The sequence below is a fragment of the Condylura cristata genome, unplaced genomic scaffold (assembly GCF_000260355.1).
Source record: "Condylura cristata isolate star-nosed mole 26May11 unplaced genomic scaffold, ConCri1.0 scaffold00011, whole genome shotgun sequence".
NCBI classification, from domain to species: Eukaryota; Metazoa; Chordata; class Mammalia; order Eulipotyphla; family Talpidae; genus Condylura; species Condylura cristata.
Window position 1 is genome coordinate 23,232,772 of NW_004567112.1, and position 21,383 is coordinate 23,254,154.

Below are 21,383 nucleotides of genomic sequence, written 5' to 3' on the forward strand. Positions count from 1 at the left end.
CTAACAACCTTTAGTGTCTAAAACACTAATTCAAGCTTTAATTAAATATCTACATTATATATGGGACATGTATATGTTTTGGTAACAAAATACAGACAATATCTAGAACTTTCTAGGTTCTTATAAATGTCTAATCTCAACAACTGAACATATATGGCTAAGTATTGAACATATATGGCTAAGTATGACCCATATAATCAGTATTAAAGTAAATCACATTTTATATTAAGCCAATTTTAGTCATCATTTGAATCAAGTGAAACTGCCTATATTTATCTGTCTTTGACCTAAATAAATGGCAGTATCATATTTCAATCCAATGGGAATATTTGATTAGCCATATCCATCATAATTTCTGGGTAAGTACAATTTTCATAATCCACTATGAAACATTTGTGTTTTTTTTTTAAGTTGAAAAACTGTTAAGTGAATACTCATATTTCCAACATGTAGATTCTACAATTCTTATCATTTTGCTATAGATGTATACTCCACCATTAATCCATCTTACTTTTTGATACATTTCATATTGGATACATTTCATAATCTCAGGATTCAATGTACTTCACCCCAAAATACATTTATAATTTAGAATACAAATAAATATGAAATGGAGATTAAAAAAAATTATTTATGCATACAGAACTGGGGTGCAGGCCAGAGGTACAGGGGCAGCGAGAGGATTCACCAGAGACAAAGTGGAGAGCAGAACAGGCAGATCAACGAAGCACACTGCTGAGGGGAGCATGGGCCGGTCAGGAGAGGTCTGCGATGCCATGTGGTTACCTCCAGGGTTGGGGATCGAACTCATGCTGAAGTGCTTTTCGGTTCTTAGTGCTGTGCTTTAACCCGCAGCACCACCAGGGAGGGCCCCGAAATGGAGATTTTTTTTAAACAACCAAGCAACTGAAAATTGAATTACCAGCAACATTTACCGAGCAGTCCACTCGTTCCAAGTGGCTGAACAAACAAAAGGAAGATTGTATTACTCTGGAAAACATGATAATTTAATTGGGATTAATCCCAGTATATAGAAGAAATACGTTTTAAGGTTCCAGTGAAATTACCACAGATACATACATGTTAAGAAGAAATGTTTTAATAAGCCCTGAAGATGACCCTGATGTACAATAAAGTTTCAGTATAAAAAATAACAGGTGAGAAAACAGCAGAGACTGGAGAAAGCAAACTGTATACAAGAAACAATTACTGGATTTGCTTAAACTAGAAATAATTACCGCTGATGACTAAGTATTTTTAACATAGAAGTTCAGAAAACAGTAGGTTCTAAATAATTTATTAACTGATTTAGTCCCTTACTACATATATGATCTAACTCATTTGAAAAGAATATTAGCCTGTTAAAGCAGAGCAAGGCATTTGTGGTATTAAAGCATATAAAAACGGTCACTCATTTTTAGACAAATAGCCTATAAAATGGTGTAAAAAAGGAAAGGGAACAAAATATTTGCATGTATATTTGGCTTTCTTTTTTAAACTTTTTTTTAATTCAAAATAATTTTTTTTCACTTCTTATTGAAGCTGACCAAGAACATCACCTGAAGTCTTGTTTTCCCTCTTTTCCCATTCCATAATCCTTCCCTTATGCAAACTATTTCAGTCTTTTAGTCCTCATGTTGCTCCTTTTAAGAAGGGAAAAAAAAGTTATCTGACAGTGGTAGGTTTAGAGTTTGTTATTCGAGATCAAAATAGAATGGAGGGGATAGTAAAAATCTGTGTTTTAACATACAGCATGATTTCTCCCATCCCCCCTTTTTAAAAAAGATTTAATTATTTATGCATACATAAGTGGGGTACAGGCCAGAGGTGTGGGGTGAAAAGATTCACCAGAGACAGAGTGGGGAGCAGAACAGGCTGACTGATGAAATACACTGCTGAGAGGAACAGCAGCTGGTCAGGAGAGATCTGCCATGCCATGTGGGTCACCTCTGGGGTGGGGATCGAACTCCTGCTGAAGTGGCTTTAGTGTCTTAGTGCTGTGTTTTAACCTGCTGCGCCACCAGGGAGGGCCTGATTTCTTCCTTTATTAAGGAACAAATAGTATTCCACACATTCTGTGGAAAGCCACTTTTCTCCCCAACATCAGCTAGTATGTGGTTTAGGAAATTAGTCCTCTCCATTACCAGTTCCAAAAAGTATTGTACTTAGAGTGGAGGAGAATCCTATTCCCTAGATTACAGTGATTGGGAGGCTGAGCCCATACAACTATAGTTTTATCAGAGTGAAAAACCAGAATTTTGCCAAAATTGATACACAGACTTTGTTTTTATTGGACTTAGAGGCAGAAAAGCGATAAGAGTAAGGAGAATGTAAAACTATTACTACTAGGAGATTCACCATGTGGAACCTAAATAACCCAGAGAAAGTAGGAAGATGGAAACTGTTTTACTTGAGATGTGGATCAAACTATGCCTAAAGTAAAATATACTCTTGCACATTTCACTTACATAAACCCAAACAATATTGATCACAGTGTAAGAAATCAATTTAAGAGATGGCAGCAGAACAATCATATAATGTAAACTGAACAGCTATTATATGTAAACAGTTTTTTATCAACGGCTTTGTTTCCTAGTGACTGGAACTTCACATAGAAAGATGCAAGACTTTGAGTCTTTCAAGGTTTTCTACTTTTCACAATGGACAAAATACGCTCTTGATTCACAGAGCATATTTGACTATCCTGAGCAGTGAGATATATATATATATACACACACACACACACACACACACACACACACACATATATATATATGTACATACACATTTTTGTAGCTGCATTCATTTCTGATCCTATATATTCTGACCCTATATATTTTGTTTTATTTGTCTAAAACTTTCTGAGAAAGAAATCACAGGCTTAATTAACCTCATTGCCAAAGTTCTAAGCATTAAAAACGTTTTAAATTAAGATCCCCTACCTATAGTAAAAAGGTACAAACTTATACTCCTAGAAAATATATAATGTTGTAAATCAACTTTATCTCATTTTTTAAGAAGTCCCCTACTGTAAAGATTAAACAATGATTATGAAACTGCTTAAGATTGCCTGCCACATAAATAACCAAGTGAACACTAAAAATGACATAGATAAAGATGACAATTGTCGATATTAGCTTTATATCTATGCCTAATTTTCTTTTCTTTTTTTTAATTTGTCTTTTTAGCTCTTCTGCTTATCGTTTCAAATTTATTTATTCATGCATACAGAACTGGGGTACAAGACCAAGGTGCAGGGGGTGAGAGATTTACCAGAGACAGCAGGGAGCAGAACAGGCAGACTGACAAAGTACATTGCTGAGGGTAGCAGTGGGCAAGACAGGGGAGGCCCGCTGTGCCACGTGGATCACCTCCAGGCGGGAGTGGGGGGGGTGGGGGAGGCAATGCTGCCTCCCAATCCATTGCGCCACCAGGGAGCACCTCTATGCCTAATTTTCATGGATGCATCATCTATCCAGATTTAACTCAGTTTGTAAAGCAAACAGTTTGGCACCCTAGTATTCATTAGGGAAAGTCTTGGATTCCTAATCATGTCCCAAGTTTTCAAAAGGCCACCATTACTGCTCAGGATATTCATTCCAATCCTCTCCATTTTATTTCTGCTCTTCTTTACCTTCCACTAGCCTTTCTAAAAGCTTCTGCTTACTGACACCCACATCAGTATGCATTTCCATTCTTCCCCCTCCACCACCAAGTCAGGTCACATTCATTTACAAAGTATAAGGAGATTTAGCAAGTATCATGATTGGTTTAGAGATCAAATAACAAATCATTATTATTGTATGAAGCCTACTAAAAACTAAACTAGACATATTTAGAGAATATTACTTCTTCCTTAGAATAGCTGCATAGTCAGGCCCTCCAGCAGGTTAAAGCACAGCACTAAGAAGCTAAAGCCACTTCAGCATGAGTTCAATAACTGCCCTGGAGGTGATCACATGGCATGGCAGACCTCTCCTAACCTGCCCACTGCTCCTCTCAGGAGTGTACTTTTTCAATCTGCCTGTTTTGTTCCCCACTCTGTCTCTGGTGAATCCTCTCACCACCCACCACCCCCACACCTCTGGCCTGTACCCTAGTTCTGTATATATAAATAAATCTTTTTAAAAAAAAAAATAGCTGCATAGTCTTACTGGTACTAATCTGTCTAACATGCCACTGTTTAGAAAAGATCAATCACTTACTTCTACATGACTTTCTTTTTTCCAATTACACATCCTTAATAGTAAAATTCATAAACATTTTATGGAATAGACATAGATGGATTGTCTTAAATCTAAGATTACTCAAGATCTCCTCCTAAATCAACTTACGTATTTACTAAGTACATTCAATATTTGATGCTACAAGGAACTACATTTATGACACTTACAGACCTGTTAAAGAACAAATACATATATAGAAATAGCACATAAAATCACCACTGAACATATTAAGTGCCAAGAAAAAATGTCAGAGACTTTAATATCGAAATGTGATTACAACAGTAACACAGGATGAAATAGCTGAGGTTTCATGAAAAAGAGAGATCTATACAGATGGGGATTCAAGTTTGGGGAATGAAAAGAATAAGTATAAGCTTAGAGTCAGAAATAAAGATATGGTCAGACAATGAGACCACTGGCTAGCAGAAAGTTTCTTAAGACAAAGTTAACATTACAAATCTGTTAGAAAAGGACGGATGACAAAGATAATCTTACTTCATTCATAGTGTTCATTTGTGACTTATCCACTGTTTAGATAATTATTTTAAAAGTATATGGAAAAAGAGTAGTAAACGTTTTATCAACATTGCTTTTCACTGGCACATTAATTAACCAAACAAGATAAGTATGGCTATCTAATAAACAGCTGGCAGTTAAGTCTCTCTTTGCAGACTCAAATAGCAGGTGTTTATCTTTAATTATTAAAAATAGATCTGGGAAATCATAGGTGACTGCCCTAGAGAAAACTGGAGTATTGCAAAATAGAATTATTTCAAGATGGAGAGCAATGAAACAAACTTCAAATCCCTGCTATTATATATATTATATATAATATTATAATATATATAACATATATATTATATTATATATATAGTATTATATATACAATGCCTTAACAAAGTACTTGCATGACTGTTTAAAGAGAAGCACTTATTTAAACAGAACATGCTTAAAGGTCCATACGCTACGCTATAAGGTCCCTCCTGGAAGAAAACAGCACTATTTGTTTTAAGATTTAAAATGCCATTCCATGTATTCTGGAACAGGAACTATACCATGAAGGAAGCTAAAAGAATCCCTTTATATGTGTTCCAAGTGAAATGGAAGTCAAAATATCTGAATTCATCGAAGAGAGATAACCACAATCATGACATCGCTTAAGGGCAAAGCTGAAAGAAAATGTATCACAGTGAATACTATATTGAACCTACATTCATGCTGTGCTCTGTTCCTGATCTTCATAAATCCTCAAGCATAATTATTTCCATCTTAAATATGGAAACAAAAGTCCAGAAAGGTTAAGTGATCTGCTCACTACTTTTTAGTTAAGTAGTGAGACATGGATCCAATCTAGGCCTTGACTCCAAATGGCTTTATTTACTGTACCATCCTGCCATATCATATGTAATGTATTCCTCAGAAAATGATCCATTCATTTCTTAGGAAATTAATTCTGGATGAAATAGGCAGAAAAATCTTACTAGTGAGGCAAAATCTACACTGGGTCTTCAAAAATGGATATAACTCTGACCAAATGGATATAACTCTGGTTTGGCAAAAGAGATGCACTTATGCACTCATTCTTCCTTTAAATTGATTATTTTATTTTTGCACCTGATGTAGGCCAGAGGTGTAGGGGGTAAGACGATTGATTCACCAGGGACAGATCTACTGAAATGCACTGCTGAGAGGAGCAGCCTGCAAGACAGGAGAGATCTGCTGTATCATATTAGCAGATTACCTTCCTGTCTGGGGATGGAATTCAGGCCATAGTAGTGATAGTGCTGAGACTTAACTCCTAGGCCACCAAAGAACCCCTACATTCATTTTTAAAGAGAAGCAAAAAAGGTACTTTTAAAAAGGTAGTTGGTGCCAATAATGTACTCAGTATCTTGCAAACAACTGAAAGCACAATAAATGTATATAAATAATGATGAGATGGCAAGGGTGGGGTGTGTGTCTTGAAAGTCAAGCTAAAAATTTTGAACTTACATTATATGAGTGGAATTCTACAGATGAGACAGTGCCAGGATATGTTAAAGGGAAAAAGTAACCTAAAGTAAAAACAAGATGAAAAGAGCAGGATAAGGCCCTCCCTGGTGGCCAACAGGTAAAAGCTAGTTTGATCACAGGCCAGAGAGGTGACCCACATGGCACAACATACTTTGTCTCACCAGCTGCTCCCCTCAACAGTGTACTTTGTCAATCTGCTGGTTCTGTTCCCCACTCTGTCTCTGATGAATCCTCTCACTGCCCCTGCACCTCTGGCCTGTGCCCTAGGTCTGTATGCATAAATAATAAATCTTCAAAAAAAATAATAATAAAGAGCAGGCTATATTCAGGGACAGTGAAGTACAGTGCAAGAGTATGGTTAGGGTATGTTGGAGCTCAATTTTATTAATTTAAATTTCTTCAGTAAGGTCTTTAAACTATAGACTTTATCTAATAAGTGATAAAGAAACAGGTAGATTTTAAAGCATGGACATGACATAATTACAGTTGCACCTCAGCCAATTCTGACATCATTCTATGAGTCAAACTGAAAAAGATAAATGAGTCAAGAGAAAAAAGAAACTAATCAGCAAGGCAATCTGGAAGAAAAGAAGCAAAAAGTAAAACAAAACTCAGGTTTTATGACAAGCTGACTAGAACAATCATATGAATGATCAAAATTTGAGAAATCAAGGTTAAGATAACTCTTGTTTAGTTTTAATAGGTTAAGGTTCTAATAGTACTATTATATACAAAGAGAAATATCTACCAGACACTAAAATGCATAAGTCAGAAATAAAGAGACACATTGGTAAGTTACTCAAATAGAAGTAAAGAGAGTACACTTTTCTTTTAAAGATTTATTTATTTATTTATTCATACAGAAATTGGGTATAGGCCAGAGGTGCACGGGTGATAAGAGGATTTACCAGAGACAGAGTGGGGAGCAGAACAGGCAGATTGATAAAGTAGACTGCTGAAGGGAGCAGCAGGCAAGACAGGAGAGGTCTGATACACCAAATGGGTCAGCTCCCTGGCTGGAGATCTAACTCAGAACTCACACTGAAGCAGCAGACAGTGGTGGCGCAAGCTGCACTTTAACCCACTGTGCCACCAAGGAGGGCCCAAGAGGGTACACTTTTCAAAGAATGAGAGATGCTGGGAACTGAAGGGAGTAAAGATGATAAGCAAGTAGGGAAGAAGCCAAAGATAAAGAAATACTCAGGTATAATAGAACATAACTTTCGGGAAGTAGGGGGTGCAATTCATTAGCTTCATTTTCATTCCACTTATGTCCAGACTATGAGGACCAAGTAAAAAAGTCATTTGGTTTACTGATTAAGAAATTATTGATGACCTCTGTGTTTTTTAGAAGAGCTAAGGGCAATGAAAGTCAAATATAAGCAGATATAATAAAGAGAAAATGAGAACTTAAATGTCTTAAGTAGAAAAATGGATTAAAGGAAAAAAAGTGGTATGTTAATAAAATGAATATGTATTTTTAAATTTCTGCGTATCACAGAAAGCACAATACTATTTTAAGAAGCAAACTGTAGGTTGATATATTTATATTTTAGAAACAAAACAATACTGTGTATTATATATGGTATATATGAAAACGTTAAATAAAGAAGACTGGAAGAATATGAACCCATTCAAGAACAGAGAGAAGAGGGGAAGAAGAAATAGGACTTGGGGTATGACGGTCAAAGAGGACTTCATCTGTAGTGTTTCCACTTTTTACATACAGATTGAAGCAAACAGAAGTAACTGCAAATAGTTTTTAAATATTGGTCTGTCAAAATGGGACAGTGAGATAAATGACTGAGGAAAAAGATGCCAAAAGTGAATTAGAAGTTGCTTTAATGGGAATTAAGGGATGATTATATAAATCAGAATATAGCATGTTCCTATCAGAATATTTTACATTCTCTAAAGGATGTATATGGGTGAACACTAACTTGTTCAGAGTTAATTTGTTGCTGTAGGAAAGGGGTGAGGAGCAGATCATTTTCCCTGCTCTTCCTCCCACTGTTGTAGGGATGCTCTAGATACAGGCCATGCCTGTTCACCAAATACAGAACAAGCTCAACAAATTGAGTGGGAGGGGGTACACAAAAAATCATGTTACCAGGAGCATCTTTCAGCAAGCCCACTCTTCAAATTTGAGGATCATTCCTTCAGTCTGTTATAATACTTTATTTTCTAATTATTTAATCCTAATTTTGAGAGATGTAAGAGAAAACTAGGAAATAAGCAGTATAAGAGTAATATGTAACAAACTTCTTGTTAAGTATGACAATGAAGGAAAGAGAAATGACCAAGGTTCTGAGAGTTTGATAAAATGGTTATGTCATAATTCGGGTCCTCCCTGGTGGCACAAGTTAGAGCCCAGCACTCAAGCTAGCTGCAGCTGCTTCAGTGTGAGTGCAATACTTGGCCTCGGAGGTGATCCACATGGCACAGCAGACCTTTCCTGACCCGCCCGCTGCTCCCCTCAGCAGTGTACATTGTCAATCTGCCTGCTCTGCTACCCATTCTATCTCTGATGAATCCTCTTACCTCCTGCCCCCACCTCTGTCCTGTACCCCAGTTCTGTATGCATAAATAAATAAATCTTAAAAAAAGTAAAAGGTTATGGGTTCACCCTGGTGGTGCAACAGGTTAAAGCACAGCATTATGAAGCTCTCCAAAGCCACTGCAGCGCAAGTTCAATCCCTGGCCAGGGAACTTACCCACATGGCATGGCAGACATCTTCTGACCTGCCCGCTGCTCCCCTTAGTCCCTCAGTAGTGTATTTCAGTTGATCTGCCTGTTCTGTCCCCACTCTGTCTCTGGTGAATACTCTCACCCACCACACCTCTAGCCTGTACCTCAATTCTGTAAGCATAAATAAATAAATCTTTAAAAAAAAAAAAGGTCATGTCATTCTAGGTCATAAGACACCAGAAAAATTACCTTTCTCACTACTCTCAAACATTTGTCTTATCCATCACAACCAAAAGTTCAGATATCCCAAATAGCACAAATACTCCTGCAGGGGAAAAAAAAACAAAACCTACCCAACTTCAAGCTATGTTACTAAGTGATAGTAATTAGAGCAGGATGGTGTAGGAAAAGAACTCAGGTGAATAGAACAGAATTGAAAATCCATAATTAAAATCACACATTGTGGATGACTAAGTTTATGACCATGTAGCCAAGAACATACAATGGACAAACGAAAGTCTCTTCAACATGGTATTTGGGAAAACTGGACAGCCACAAGCAAAAAATGAAACGACCACTATCTATCATCATACATAAAAATTAATTCAAAGTGGAGTAAAACTTGGATGTTAAGATCTGAAATTAAAATACAAAGAAGAAAACATGGGCCATCCACACCATAAGTTTGGCCTTAGGGATGTTCCCTGGGGACCTGATTTTAACAGCAAGAGGAGCAAAAGTAAAAACAAACAATCAAAACCAACAACAAATGACACTACATCAAACTTTCAGCAGAAAGCTTTTCTTTTCTCTGTGCCACATAGGAGCAAAATTACAGTTTGTCTTTCTCTTATTTCACTACTATGATACCCCTCGATTCCTCTCTTCCCCTTCCCATTTGCTTTGCTGCAAATGGCATGAGGCATCTGCATAGCAGTGAAATGTGCATCAAAATGAAAAGAGACGCACTACTGAAAAAAAAAAAAGAGATTTGTATATCATCTATCTGAGAAGGGTTAATAACCAAATATACAAAAAAATCCATAAAACTCAACAACCCAAATAAAAATTGGGCAAAATATCTAAATAAACACTTTTCCAAAAAAAGAAATACAGATGACTAGTACACATATGAAAAGATATTTAACATCTCTTATTAGTGAAATGCTAATCAAAATAATGAGCAGTCACCTCACCCTATGAGAATGGCTATTATCAAAAAAAAATTGTTGGAGAGGATGTAGAGAGAAGGGAACCTCTGTACACTGTTTGTTGGGAATGTAATTTGGCACAGTCATTATTGAAAGCAATCTGGAGATACCTTAAAAATTAAAAATAAAAGTCCATATGATAGTTACCCTACGTTTGAGTGTTTATCTGAAAAACACTAATGTGAAGAACATATGCACCCTCATGCTTTTTGCAGCATTATTGACGACAGCCAATAGCTTGAAACCATTCAAATGACCATTGTCAAAGGTATGTATGGAGATGATGTGGTATTTATACACAACGGGGTACTATTCACCTATAAAAAAGATGATATCCTGCCATTTACAATAGTACAAATGGGAAGGGGAGGGATCTAGAGGGTATTATGGCAGTGAAATAAGCAAGAGGGAGAAAAACACTGTGTAGAGTTATGTCAAAAGGTACAGAAGCATTAAGTCAATATTACAGTAACCTCCTTTAATAAATGCAGCCAGAATTTCCAAATTTCTGCAGAGGAGTTTTAAATGCCATACTAGCACACCTGCATTTCATTTTATTTCTGTGGTAATCTCCAAAGACCATTTGAAAGCCTGGTTAACTTTCCTATACTTGTACTTTTCTAAAAGTCATCCAACAGTGCAAGTGAAATCAGCAAGCTCTCAGCAGGAAAAAAATTAATCACAAAACACATGCCACCAAATAGGGTCCATGTGATTGAAATTGGCAGTGATGGGAGTTGATCTATGGGCATATTTTAAGTAGTGCTATGCAGTTTGTCAGTATTCTAAATTATAATGAAAAAAAAAAACTGGATAAGTTATCAGACACCTAGACAACTGGGGTAAACAATAAGATCATTTGTTTACAAAACAAATATTTACTGATGACCTGCTGAATAGCAAGCTGTTTTAGGAATCAAGATAAATAAATGCTTTCCAGGAGCTTATAAAACTCACACAAAATGGAGGTAGTCAATAACCTGACCTGAATACTGAGATCAAATTTGGGGTGGATTAATCATTAGATCACCTCGAACTGAAAAAGTTAATACACAATTTCTATTAACTTAGATACGTGAAAATTCTAAGCTCCAAAGGAAATGGCTGTCATTCGGCAAAATGTACGTTTGGATGACTTGTGTTTTGGAGATGACAGATCGCTTAACTGGGCACAATCTCAAGGGAGGTCTTTCATTTAACACCTTATAGTTGGACCTTTACTTAGTAAAAATGAGCTGTATTATCTGAATAGGGTGGCAAACCATCTACTGGGAGCTGTCAGCAACTACAAATATGTGTTAGCCTTACAGTATTGGCCATACCAGCAAGTTAAGATGAGGCTAAGAGGAAATGTGGATTAATCCTCACCAAAAAATCATGGTTGAACCCATGGGCTAGAATTTGAACAGCAGAGGGCGGTGGAGTCGATTTCACTGTAAGTTTTACTGATTAGAGCCCCCCAGGAGTGGGCAAGTGACTCCAATGTATGATAAAAATTTTCCAGTGAACTCACAGAATCGTAAAACGTGATGTTCAGTGTGAAAACTCACGTGGTGGTTTTCCATAACCTCTACTCTGGTCTCGTCGTTAAAGCTCCCTCGCGGATACTCTGACCTTACAGTTTTGAGGGTGGAGATGAGATGGAGGAGGGGAAGGGGAACCTATCAAGCTTTCCAAATAAATGCTTACCTACTTGGTTTTTGAAGAAAATCTTAAAAGTTCTAAAGGGATCAATCCCTTGGAAGGCAGATTGATTCTTTTGCCAGTGACATCCCTAAAGAGCACGTTACAATACAGTTGGGGGACTGGGGTGGAGAAGAGGAGGGAAAGAGAAAGACATTAATTCTGTGGGTTACTAGGAACCCCTCTCACTTCACACTGGCTTCCCCAGAAAACTAGAAGCCACACCTTAAGTTTCGCTTTACGTCTGAGAACGTAGGCCGCCCCCTCTGTCCTCCCGATGTACAGACTGCAAACTTTGTGCCCCTCCACGGCCCCAGGTCGTGGAACTCCTCCCGGCTCACCGCTCCCTTAGAGCCTCGAGGCCCGGTGCGGGGTGGGCTAGGGCCAACGCGGACCTTCTCCCCCAAAGCTGCCATTACCTGTCCAGCATCTGCTGTAGGGCTTGGTCCGGCATCTTCCGCGGAGCCGGCGCACTCGACCCTCCCTACCGAACCCGGTCAGGGCCGGGCCCAGGGACAATAGCACTGAGAAGCGGCGGAGTAGGCCTCAGTCCGGCGGCAGCCGCGAACCCGCCACCCAGCTTCCTGGGGTGGCCCGGCGAGCCCGGCGGCAGCGGAGTGCAGCCTGCGGGCGTCGGGAGGCGGCGGTGGGAGGCGAGGAGGAGGAGCTTGGGGCGGGGAGGCGGCGATCGCGGCCCGGGTTCCTGCCCGTCGGCCCGGGGTTCCGGTCCATGGACCGCGGGCGCCGAGTCGCAGCCGGCGGAGGAGCTACCTCTGTGAGGTAAGAGTCACCGCCTCCGTGCGCGCCGGGGTCACGACGCAAGGCGGCCCAGAGCAGCCTGGGAGATGTAGTCCTCGGACTGTCCCCGCTAGAGGCTGCACAGCCCGCCCCGACCACCGCCGCCGCGCCCGTCGCCGCCCGGCCGGCGCCCTCCCGTTTCCTTCCTCCAGGGGGAAAAATGTCCTTCGGCCCGCTTTCCGGGAAGCAGCAGAATGTGCCGTTCCACTGTCAGTAGCAACAAGGTCAGCTCTCCCGGCCGGTTTTTCATCTCAGCTCTTGTCCGCAGGTGGGAGCGAGCCAGGTGAGGGGAGAGGGTTGAAGGGCCATTTCTCAACAGGGTCCTCTGCTGTCTACCGCGTCGGGGCTGGCCGCGGCGGGGTTGTAGGGTAGCTGTAACTTCTCAGCTTTGGGGCCAGCCCCTGTCGTGTCTGAGCCCATTTTGGGGAGTTACACAATCCCAGGTAGGGGTCGGATGCTCTAAAGTCCGAGGTGGTTCTGAGGGGCGGGTACTGTCTAGATCAGATACTTCCCACCCTAGTCGCTCACGTGTATTTGGGAGGGGAAGGGAGAAAAGATTATTTGCCCCCTCTAGGAACCTTCTAAAATGTGCCTGGGCTTTCACAGCCTCTTCAGCGGTCTCCAAATGGAACATATTCGTGAGTAAACAACTCTTGCTTACTCAGCTGTGGGTTGTCAGGGGTGTTTGTTTCTCTCTGCTGCTGATCACTGTTACCCATTGCTGGTGGCCTTGACACCGTGAAGCAGGTGGATGTGTGTTGGGGGGGGTGGAAGGCTGAATCCAAGGGAAAAGTCATCAGCCGCTCGTTCGGTTATTCTCTCCCGCCCTGGGGACAGCTTAGGCGGGAGGAAAAGTGCTATTGGTTTAAACGAGTGTGCATTTTGGACCTGTGGCGTTCTCTAGTGCTGAGTGATTGGTAGGACATGTGATAGTTTTCTTGGCAGTATTCCTAATTTCCGCTGCAAGATGTTTGATTTTCTTAAACTTAAAATGTGTCTTAAGCTCTTTATTTACGTAGAATTTTAAATTCATTTCTTGATTCTCTGAAGTTTGCTTCCTGAAGATATTTGAACTAGTATGTACATTACCAGGAACTAAACCAAAAATAACATGTGACCAGAAGTTTATTTGACCTCCAATTTCTGAAAGGGTAGCTTTTATTGAAAAATTTTCGTAAATTTACAGGACTAATTATAATTAATGCTTCACTGTTTTCTCATAAAATGAGATACAGGCTCGGGGTAGAGGTGAAAATAAATAGAAAAAAATGAGTTCAATCAGAGCATCTGACATTTTGAAATTGTACTGATTACCTCTCCTCCTGCATAAGCCTTCCCTTACTGTGGATGAGCAATTGTCGACTACAAGGAGACAGATACATCCTGCTGAAAATATAGAATTTGATATTAGCCTCGGCTAGTGCAGGCTAAATAGTTTTAATAAACTAAATAGTTTTATAATTTACACTAAAAGTTCTTACCTCATCTTAGAATTTCTAATCTGTTGACAGCCAAGTTGATAGCAAATTAACTAGTTTTTTAAAAAAGAATTTTACACTAGCCTATTTCCTGTCAAAAACCTTTTGAAACAGAAAAAAAAAAGATTTTATTATTCATGTTATGAATGATTAGCTCCTGATGTACTAATTTTCCTTGGTATCTACAAAAGAGAAATAAGAATGTCTGCATTATGCAAATGTTCGAAGTAGCATTATTGCTAATAGTCCCCAAATGGAAACAATACAGATATTCATTAAATGATGAATGAATAAACCTCTGTGGTATAGCTATACAATAGAATAGTATTAGACTATGACAAGTAATGAAGTGCTGATACTTGCCACAACATGGATAAATCTTAAAAACATTACGCTAAAAAGGACTCAGTGAAAGGACTCAGTTACAGATACACACATTATATTATTTAATCATGTGAAGTATTAAGAATAAACAAATTTATAGAGACAAAAAAGTAGATTAGTGGGCCCACCCTGGTGGCGTAGCGGGTTAAAGAAGCTAAAGCCACTTCAGCATGAGTTCGGTCCCCACCCTGGAGGTGATCTGCATGGTGTGGCAGACCTCTCCTGACCTGCTGGCAGTTCCCCTCACCAGTATACTTTGTCAGTCAGCCTGTTCTGCTCCCCACTCTGTCTCTGGTGAATCTTCTCACTGCCCCTGCACCTCTGGCCTGTACCCCAGTTCTGTATGCATAAATAAATAAATATTTTTTTTTAAAGTAGATTAGTAATTGCCTAGGCTTTGAGGGGTTGGAAAGAAAAGGCTGCTAAGTGGGCATGAGGGTTTTTTTGGGGGGGGAGGTAAAAGAAATGGGAGGTGGAGAATGATGAAAATGCTCCAGAATTAGAATGATGAGGGTTATACAACTTGCACATCCAGTTTAAAAAACAAAATAAAATAGATTATGGTGATGATGGTACAGCTCTGTTAATAAATTAGAACAGTTGAATTGTACATTTAATATGAGTGAATTTTATGATATGTAAATTACATCTCAGTGAAGCTGTTAGAAGCATCACGCTGTCTGATTTCACACTATAGTACAAAACAGAGATCTCAGAAGTAAACTCACAGATATATGGTCAATTAATTTATAACAAATGAGACAAGAAAGAAAGGCTATTGTCTAAAATGAATGATCTTAGCCAAACTGGATAGCTACATGCAGAAGAATAAAATAAGACAATATTGCCTTATACCATAAAAAAGAAAAATGAATTAAAGATGTGAATGTAAGACCAGAAAACACAGACTCCTAGAAGAAAACAGAGAGAGTACTATCCTTGACATGATCTTAGCAATGTGTTTTTGGTTCAATACCAAAGGCAAGGGAAACAAAAGCAAAAATAAACCAATGGGACTATATCAAACTAAAAAAGCTTTTGCTTTTTTAAGCAAAACAAAAAGATAACTGATGAATGGGAGAAGATATTTGCAACTCATGCATCTTACAAGGAGTTAATATCCACATTATATAAAGAACTCATATAATTCAGCAACAGAAAAACAAATGATCTGATTTTTAAAATAGGCAAAGGAATAGAATAGAAATTTTCCCAGAGAAAAAATACATATGGCTAACAGATACAAAAGTATGTTCTTAGCACGAATTATCAAGGAAATACAAATCAGATCACAAAGAGAGCATACCTTATATCTGTCAGAATGGCTATCACTAGAAAAATAAGGCATGATGAAAAGAAAATCCTCATGGACCTGAACCTAAGGTTGGTTCAGAATGTAAGGTGATGTAGCCACTATGGAAAACAGTATGGAAGTTCCTCAAAAAATTGAAAGTGGAGCTACCATGTGATCTAGCAATTCCACTTCTGGGTATTTATTTGAAGAAAATAAAAACATTAATTTAAAAGATATATACATGCCTATGTTCACTGCAGTATTATTTATACTAGCCCAAGATATGGAAACAACCTATGAGTACATTGACAGAAGAATGGTTAGAGTTGAAAAAATAAGACTCTACCTTGTAGATGAAAAATTATGTAGATGAGGGCCCTCCCTGATGGCGCAGCGGGTTAAAGCTCTGCACTAAGAAGGTAAAGTCACTTCTGCATGAGTTCGATCCCACCCCCACCCCCCGGAGGTAACCCATCTTGTGCGGCAGACCTCTCCCGACAGCAACTGCTGCTCCCCTCAGCAGTGTACTTCGTCTATCTGCCTGTTCTGCTCCCCGCTCTGTGTGTGGTGAACCCTCTCACCGTCCCTGCACCTCTGGCCTGTACCCCATTTCTGTATGCATAAATAAATAAAATCTTTAAAAAAAATTATGTGGATGAAGAGATGAAAGATTTTGGGTCTGAATAAGGATGAAAACATGTGTTTTATATATATTTAGGCATATATGGGCAAAAGTTATAATCGATAATTCATGAGATAAATTCTTGCATTTGAAATGGGTGATACATATAGTCTGAATTTTAGTTTTCCTTGACTCTTGTATTTTCATATAAGACTCAGATTAGTTGGAATAATTTTCTCTGATTTTGAAAGAAAAAAATTATTAATTAGATTTTAGTCTGACAAAAAGAGTTGAAATACACTTCTGCATTTTACACAGGGTTAAAGGCTTATGATAAGTGATTTCCAGCCTCCGTTAACAGCATGATGACAGTCACAGAGAGAGAGAGAGAGAGAGAGAAAGTTTCCTCAATGAAATTGAAAAAGACATTAATCCATGGGAAATATTTCAAAATTCTCCTGCCTTCACGGGATATAAGCAAGGATTGATAATATAGAATTATTATAAAGAATCATGGACTATATTAATTTATAATGTATTTAGAAATTCCTAAATATGGAACTTCTCTTATGTCAGAAAAATTTAAAATAGTGTATAACTTTAATTTTCTTCCATCACACTTGCCTTGAACTGCTGATCAAAAGTGACCCTGGAGGAAGTATTCCATAGAGAAATAGTATAAAATATTCAGATGTTCTTTAAGGAGAATTGTCAATTGCTGGATTTGGTAATAAACTGCAAGCTGAGGTCACATTGCAGTCCACAGAAAAATCTTCATTAGTTAATTTAGCAAATATTTCCAGAGTACCTGGGTACTCCAATAGCAAATTATACTATATACTACCCTTTAAGAATGTACAAACTACTTAACAATGCTTATATTTAGAAAAATAAAATATATGAAATATAATGATACACAGCAGAATATGAAAAAGCACCAAATAAGTGGTATAGAAATAGAGTGATGTAGAAGTTTGGACGAGGCTGCTCAGGACTGAAATATTAAGGAGTTTTGTAAAACAGATTTTTAGTAATCTGTACCATGTAGTAAGAGGAGGAAGCATTTATGTGAAGAAGTAGATATGAATAAGGGTGAAAGATACAGAGAGGTAATAACCTCTGTAATTGAAACTGCATGTCTGTATTGAGTAACAATATTATTGGTTGGTTAAGTGGGCAGTAGTTAAAAGGTCTTGAATCTGTTAATTCTTTTAACAAATTTTTATTGAATGTATGTGACAGGCACTAGGCTAGACACTGGGGATATAATGATGAGCAAAAACAAGCATAATCCCTATTTTGTGGAGTTTACAGTTTATAGTATCAATAAAAGAGATAGTCACAAACAATTTTTTAATTGCAAATGTGTTTATTATTACATTGTGTTATTAGAGGTTAAAACAAGGGATTTGAGTTAGACAGGTAGGTCAAGACAGTTTTTCTCAAGTGGTGTTACCCAGTTGATTTTAGCTCTTATTTAAGCATTGTGGCTTAAGAACTGGAGTTAAGGGGCTCTCCCTGGTGGAACAATGTGTTGAAGTGCAACACTGCAAAGCTGGCCACAGCCGCCTCAGCACAAGTTCAATCCCAGGTCAGGGAGGTGACCCACATGGCACAGCAGACTTCTCTTATTTTACCCGAATACTCCCCTCAGTGTACTTAACTGATCTGCCTGTTCTGCCCCACACTCTCTGGTGAATTCTTTCACTGCCCCTGCCCCTCAGGCCTCTACCCCACTTCTGTATGCATAAATAAATCTTTAAAAAAATAATAATAATTCCATTTGTGTTTAACTCTTTTTTTTTTTACTTATTTATTTTTTTGCTTATTTGTGTTTAACTCTTAATTTATTACCAAAAGTACTTGAGTAAAGGAGAATAATTTAGGGGGTTACTTTGCAGTGGTATGCAGAGTAGATTAGAAATAAAAACAAGTTAGGACCAGACTAGATCTCAATTACTTGCCCTTGGTGTATAACTATTTTCAGAAGTTTGCTTTAACATGGCTAACGTTCTTGAAGATCCTTAGCTAGATAAAGTAGTTCTCAAGTAAATAATGTCCCTGAGCTTCTCTAAAGGACTTTTTTGAGAAGGCTTTGGTTCCCAGGATATATTTTACTGTTTTAGCATTTTCAGAATTACTTTGAACTGACTTACACTTCTCTGGCTTACAGAGCACAGTCTAAAACCTGCCTACTTATCTTCATTTACTAGTAGAAAATAGAATCCTGATAGCTTATATCTACTCTAATAGAGTATTTACAAAGAATGAACAATTTTATAAATAAATTTACAATCATCCACCTATTTGATTTTTCTTCTTTGTAAAATGTGGAGGCCCATTGCTTTTCATTATTCTTGCCTAAATACTATTTTTTTAATGAGATAACTTTGAATTACAATAATATATATGTTTTAAGAGTTAAGCTTCATACCTTTTCAAATGTATTTTGTCACAACACACCTACCACAAAAACTTTGGGTTATGTGTCCCTGGAATATGTAGCTTTGTGTCAACCATAGGAAAAAACCATGGGCTAACATACCCCATCTTCCTGTATCTTGTTCCTGGAATATCAGTTTTATGAAGAAATGTATACATAAAGTATTCCATGTATATGTATATGTAAACATGGACATCATAAACTCTTCCTAAGGATGTCAGAGCATGATCTAGCCATCCCTTAGGGTTCCTTGAGAGCCTTTCCAGGGGTTATATGAGGTCAAGATTATTTTCATAATAGTAAAATATTTTTTTACTTTTTCATTGCATTGACAGTTACACTGATGGTGCAAGCAATGGTGTATAAAACTGCTTACATCTAGACTATTAACGACCTCAAACTACTCGTGGTTTTATGTTCTTCACTGACATGCACATACAGTTAAAAACACAAAATTTTATTAAAAGAATGCCCTTGATTAAACAGTAAAAAAAGTATTCTTTTTAGAAATCTTGAGATTTGGATCCACACATTTTTGGTATTCTTTGTGATGAAATGAGAAATATGTACACTTCTGCTGCATGATAGTTGTCTCAGAGAAAATTTCTATTGAGATGCAATCTACACTAGCAGCTCATAGTACACTATTTTTAACTGAAGGGCTGGCAATCAAAATTTAAAATTTTTGTGCAGCTATTAAGGCACTATTAAGAAAGTGAAAGGGCCCTCCCTGGTTGTGCAGTGGGTTAAAGCACAGCACTAAGAAGCTTAAGCCACTTTCAGCATGAGTTCGATCCCTGCTTGCCCCCGAGGTGACCACATGGCACGGCAGACCTCTCCTGACGCGCCCGCTGCTCCCCTCAGCCTTGTACTTTGTCGATCTGCCTGTCCTGCTCCCCATTCTGTCTCTGGTGAATCCTCTCACCCTCCGCATCTCTGGCCTATACCCCAGTTCTGTATGAATAAATGAATCTTTAAAAAAAAAAAAAAAGAAAGTGAAAGGATGTCCTACAGAATTGGAATAGAAATCATATATCTAAAAAACTTATATCTGAAATTTGTAAAGATATATTGCAACTCAATAATAGACAAATAACCCAATTTAAAATGGATAAAGGATTCGAACAGAAATTTCTCCAAAGATCTAGAAATGCTTAAGTAATCACATGAAGAAAGGTTCATCAACATTAGCCCTCAGAGAAATCAGACTATAATGAGATTATCAATTTAGTCTCACAAAGATGGCAATAATCAAAATATTGGAAAATAACAGGTGTTGGTGAAGATGTGAATAAATGAAGCTCTAGTACACTATTTTGGGGGAGATAAAATGGTGTAGCCTCTTTGAAAAATAGTCTAACAGTTCTTCATAAAATTTGTCTTATGATCCAGCAATTCTGGATCCTGGATATATATACCCAAGAGAAATGAAAACAGATGTCTGCACAAAAACTTACATGTGAATGTTTATAGTACATTTTCATAATTGAAAATTAGAGCAGCCCAAATGCACCATTGACTGATGAATGGATTGATAAAAAGCAATTTGAATAAACGATTATTATATGACAATAAAGGGGAATGAAGTACTGATACAAGTTACAAGAATGGATACTCCTTGAAAACATTGTTCTAAGTGAATGAAATAAGTCAGTCTAAAAGAACACATTTTATGATTTCATTTATGTGAAATAGTCAGAATAGGTAAGTCTGTAGACGTAGAAAGTAGTTTAGATGTTGCCTTGGCTAGGAGAGATAGAGTTTTGAGGAATGACAACTAAAATGTGCAATGCATTCTTTTGAGGTAATTAAAGAATTCTAAAATTGATTATATTGATGATTGTACACTTTGTGAGTATACTAAATGCCCCTGAATTGTACACTTTAAATAGGTGAATTATGCAGTGTCTAATTATATCTCCATAAAGTTGTTATTTCAGATAACACTAGATAAAATTTAAAAACCCTATATTAGACATATGCAATAACTGCCATACCACCTTAACATAATATGTAGCTGAACCATTGAAACAAATTAGATATTTCTAGATAGGCCAGAATGTAATGTTTTTGAAGATGTAGTAATCCTCAAGTAGGAATACTACTTGAGGATTATGTCTAGGAATATTTTTTGATTGTTACACTAGGGGATGCCACTGGTGCTGGTGGCTAGAGACCAAGGATATAGCTAAATGTACTAACACTGTAATGTACAGAAATGTCTCTTACAACAAAGAATTATATAATCCAAATTGTAAATATGCAAGGTTGAGAAACTCTGAGCTAACTGAAACAAAAGGAAGCTCTCTGGAAAGATAAGTGTAAGCTCAAGGAATTGAAAATAAGGCAGGAGAAACAGCCTAGGAACAGTCAAGTAGCAATCGCTCCAGAGAATCTCGGTAGCAGGAACATTTCATGCTATCATATGGTTTCAGCACTGCAGTAACTAAACTACAGCTGTTTTTATTTTGCTCACTTCAAAATCTAAGAAGAGAGCATCTAATCAATCTTCATTGCCACATGGCTAAGTGTGGGTAGTATG

General features: G+C 37.8%; 2 protein-coding genes across 2 annotated transcripts in view; one reads left to right on the top strand and one right to left on the bottom strand.

Moving 5' to 3' along the window:
- The window catches only part of MARCH5 (membrane-associated ring finger (C3HC4) 5), a 47,082-nt gene extending 34,474 nt beyond the window's left edge, over positions 1-12,608 (bottom strand). The window contains exon 1 of the mRNA XM_004680628.2: positions 12,242-12,608. Within this exon, the coding sequence (XP_004680685.1) occupies positions 12,242-12,276 (35 nt within the window). The 5' untranslated portion in view covers positions 12,277-12,608. The remainder of the gene's footprint in view (positions 1-12,241) is intronic.
- A 132-nt stretch (positions 12,609-12,740) lies between these two features.
- Positions 12,741-21,383, top strand: part of CPEB3 (cytoplasmic polyadenylation element binding protein 3) — a 172,405-nt gene continuing 163,762 nt past the window's right edge. The window contains exon 1 of the mRNA XM_012723761.1: positions 12,741-12,903. The gene's annotated coding sequence lies outside the window, so the exon portion shown is untranslated. The remainder of the gene's footprint in view (positions 12,904-21,383) is intronic.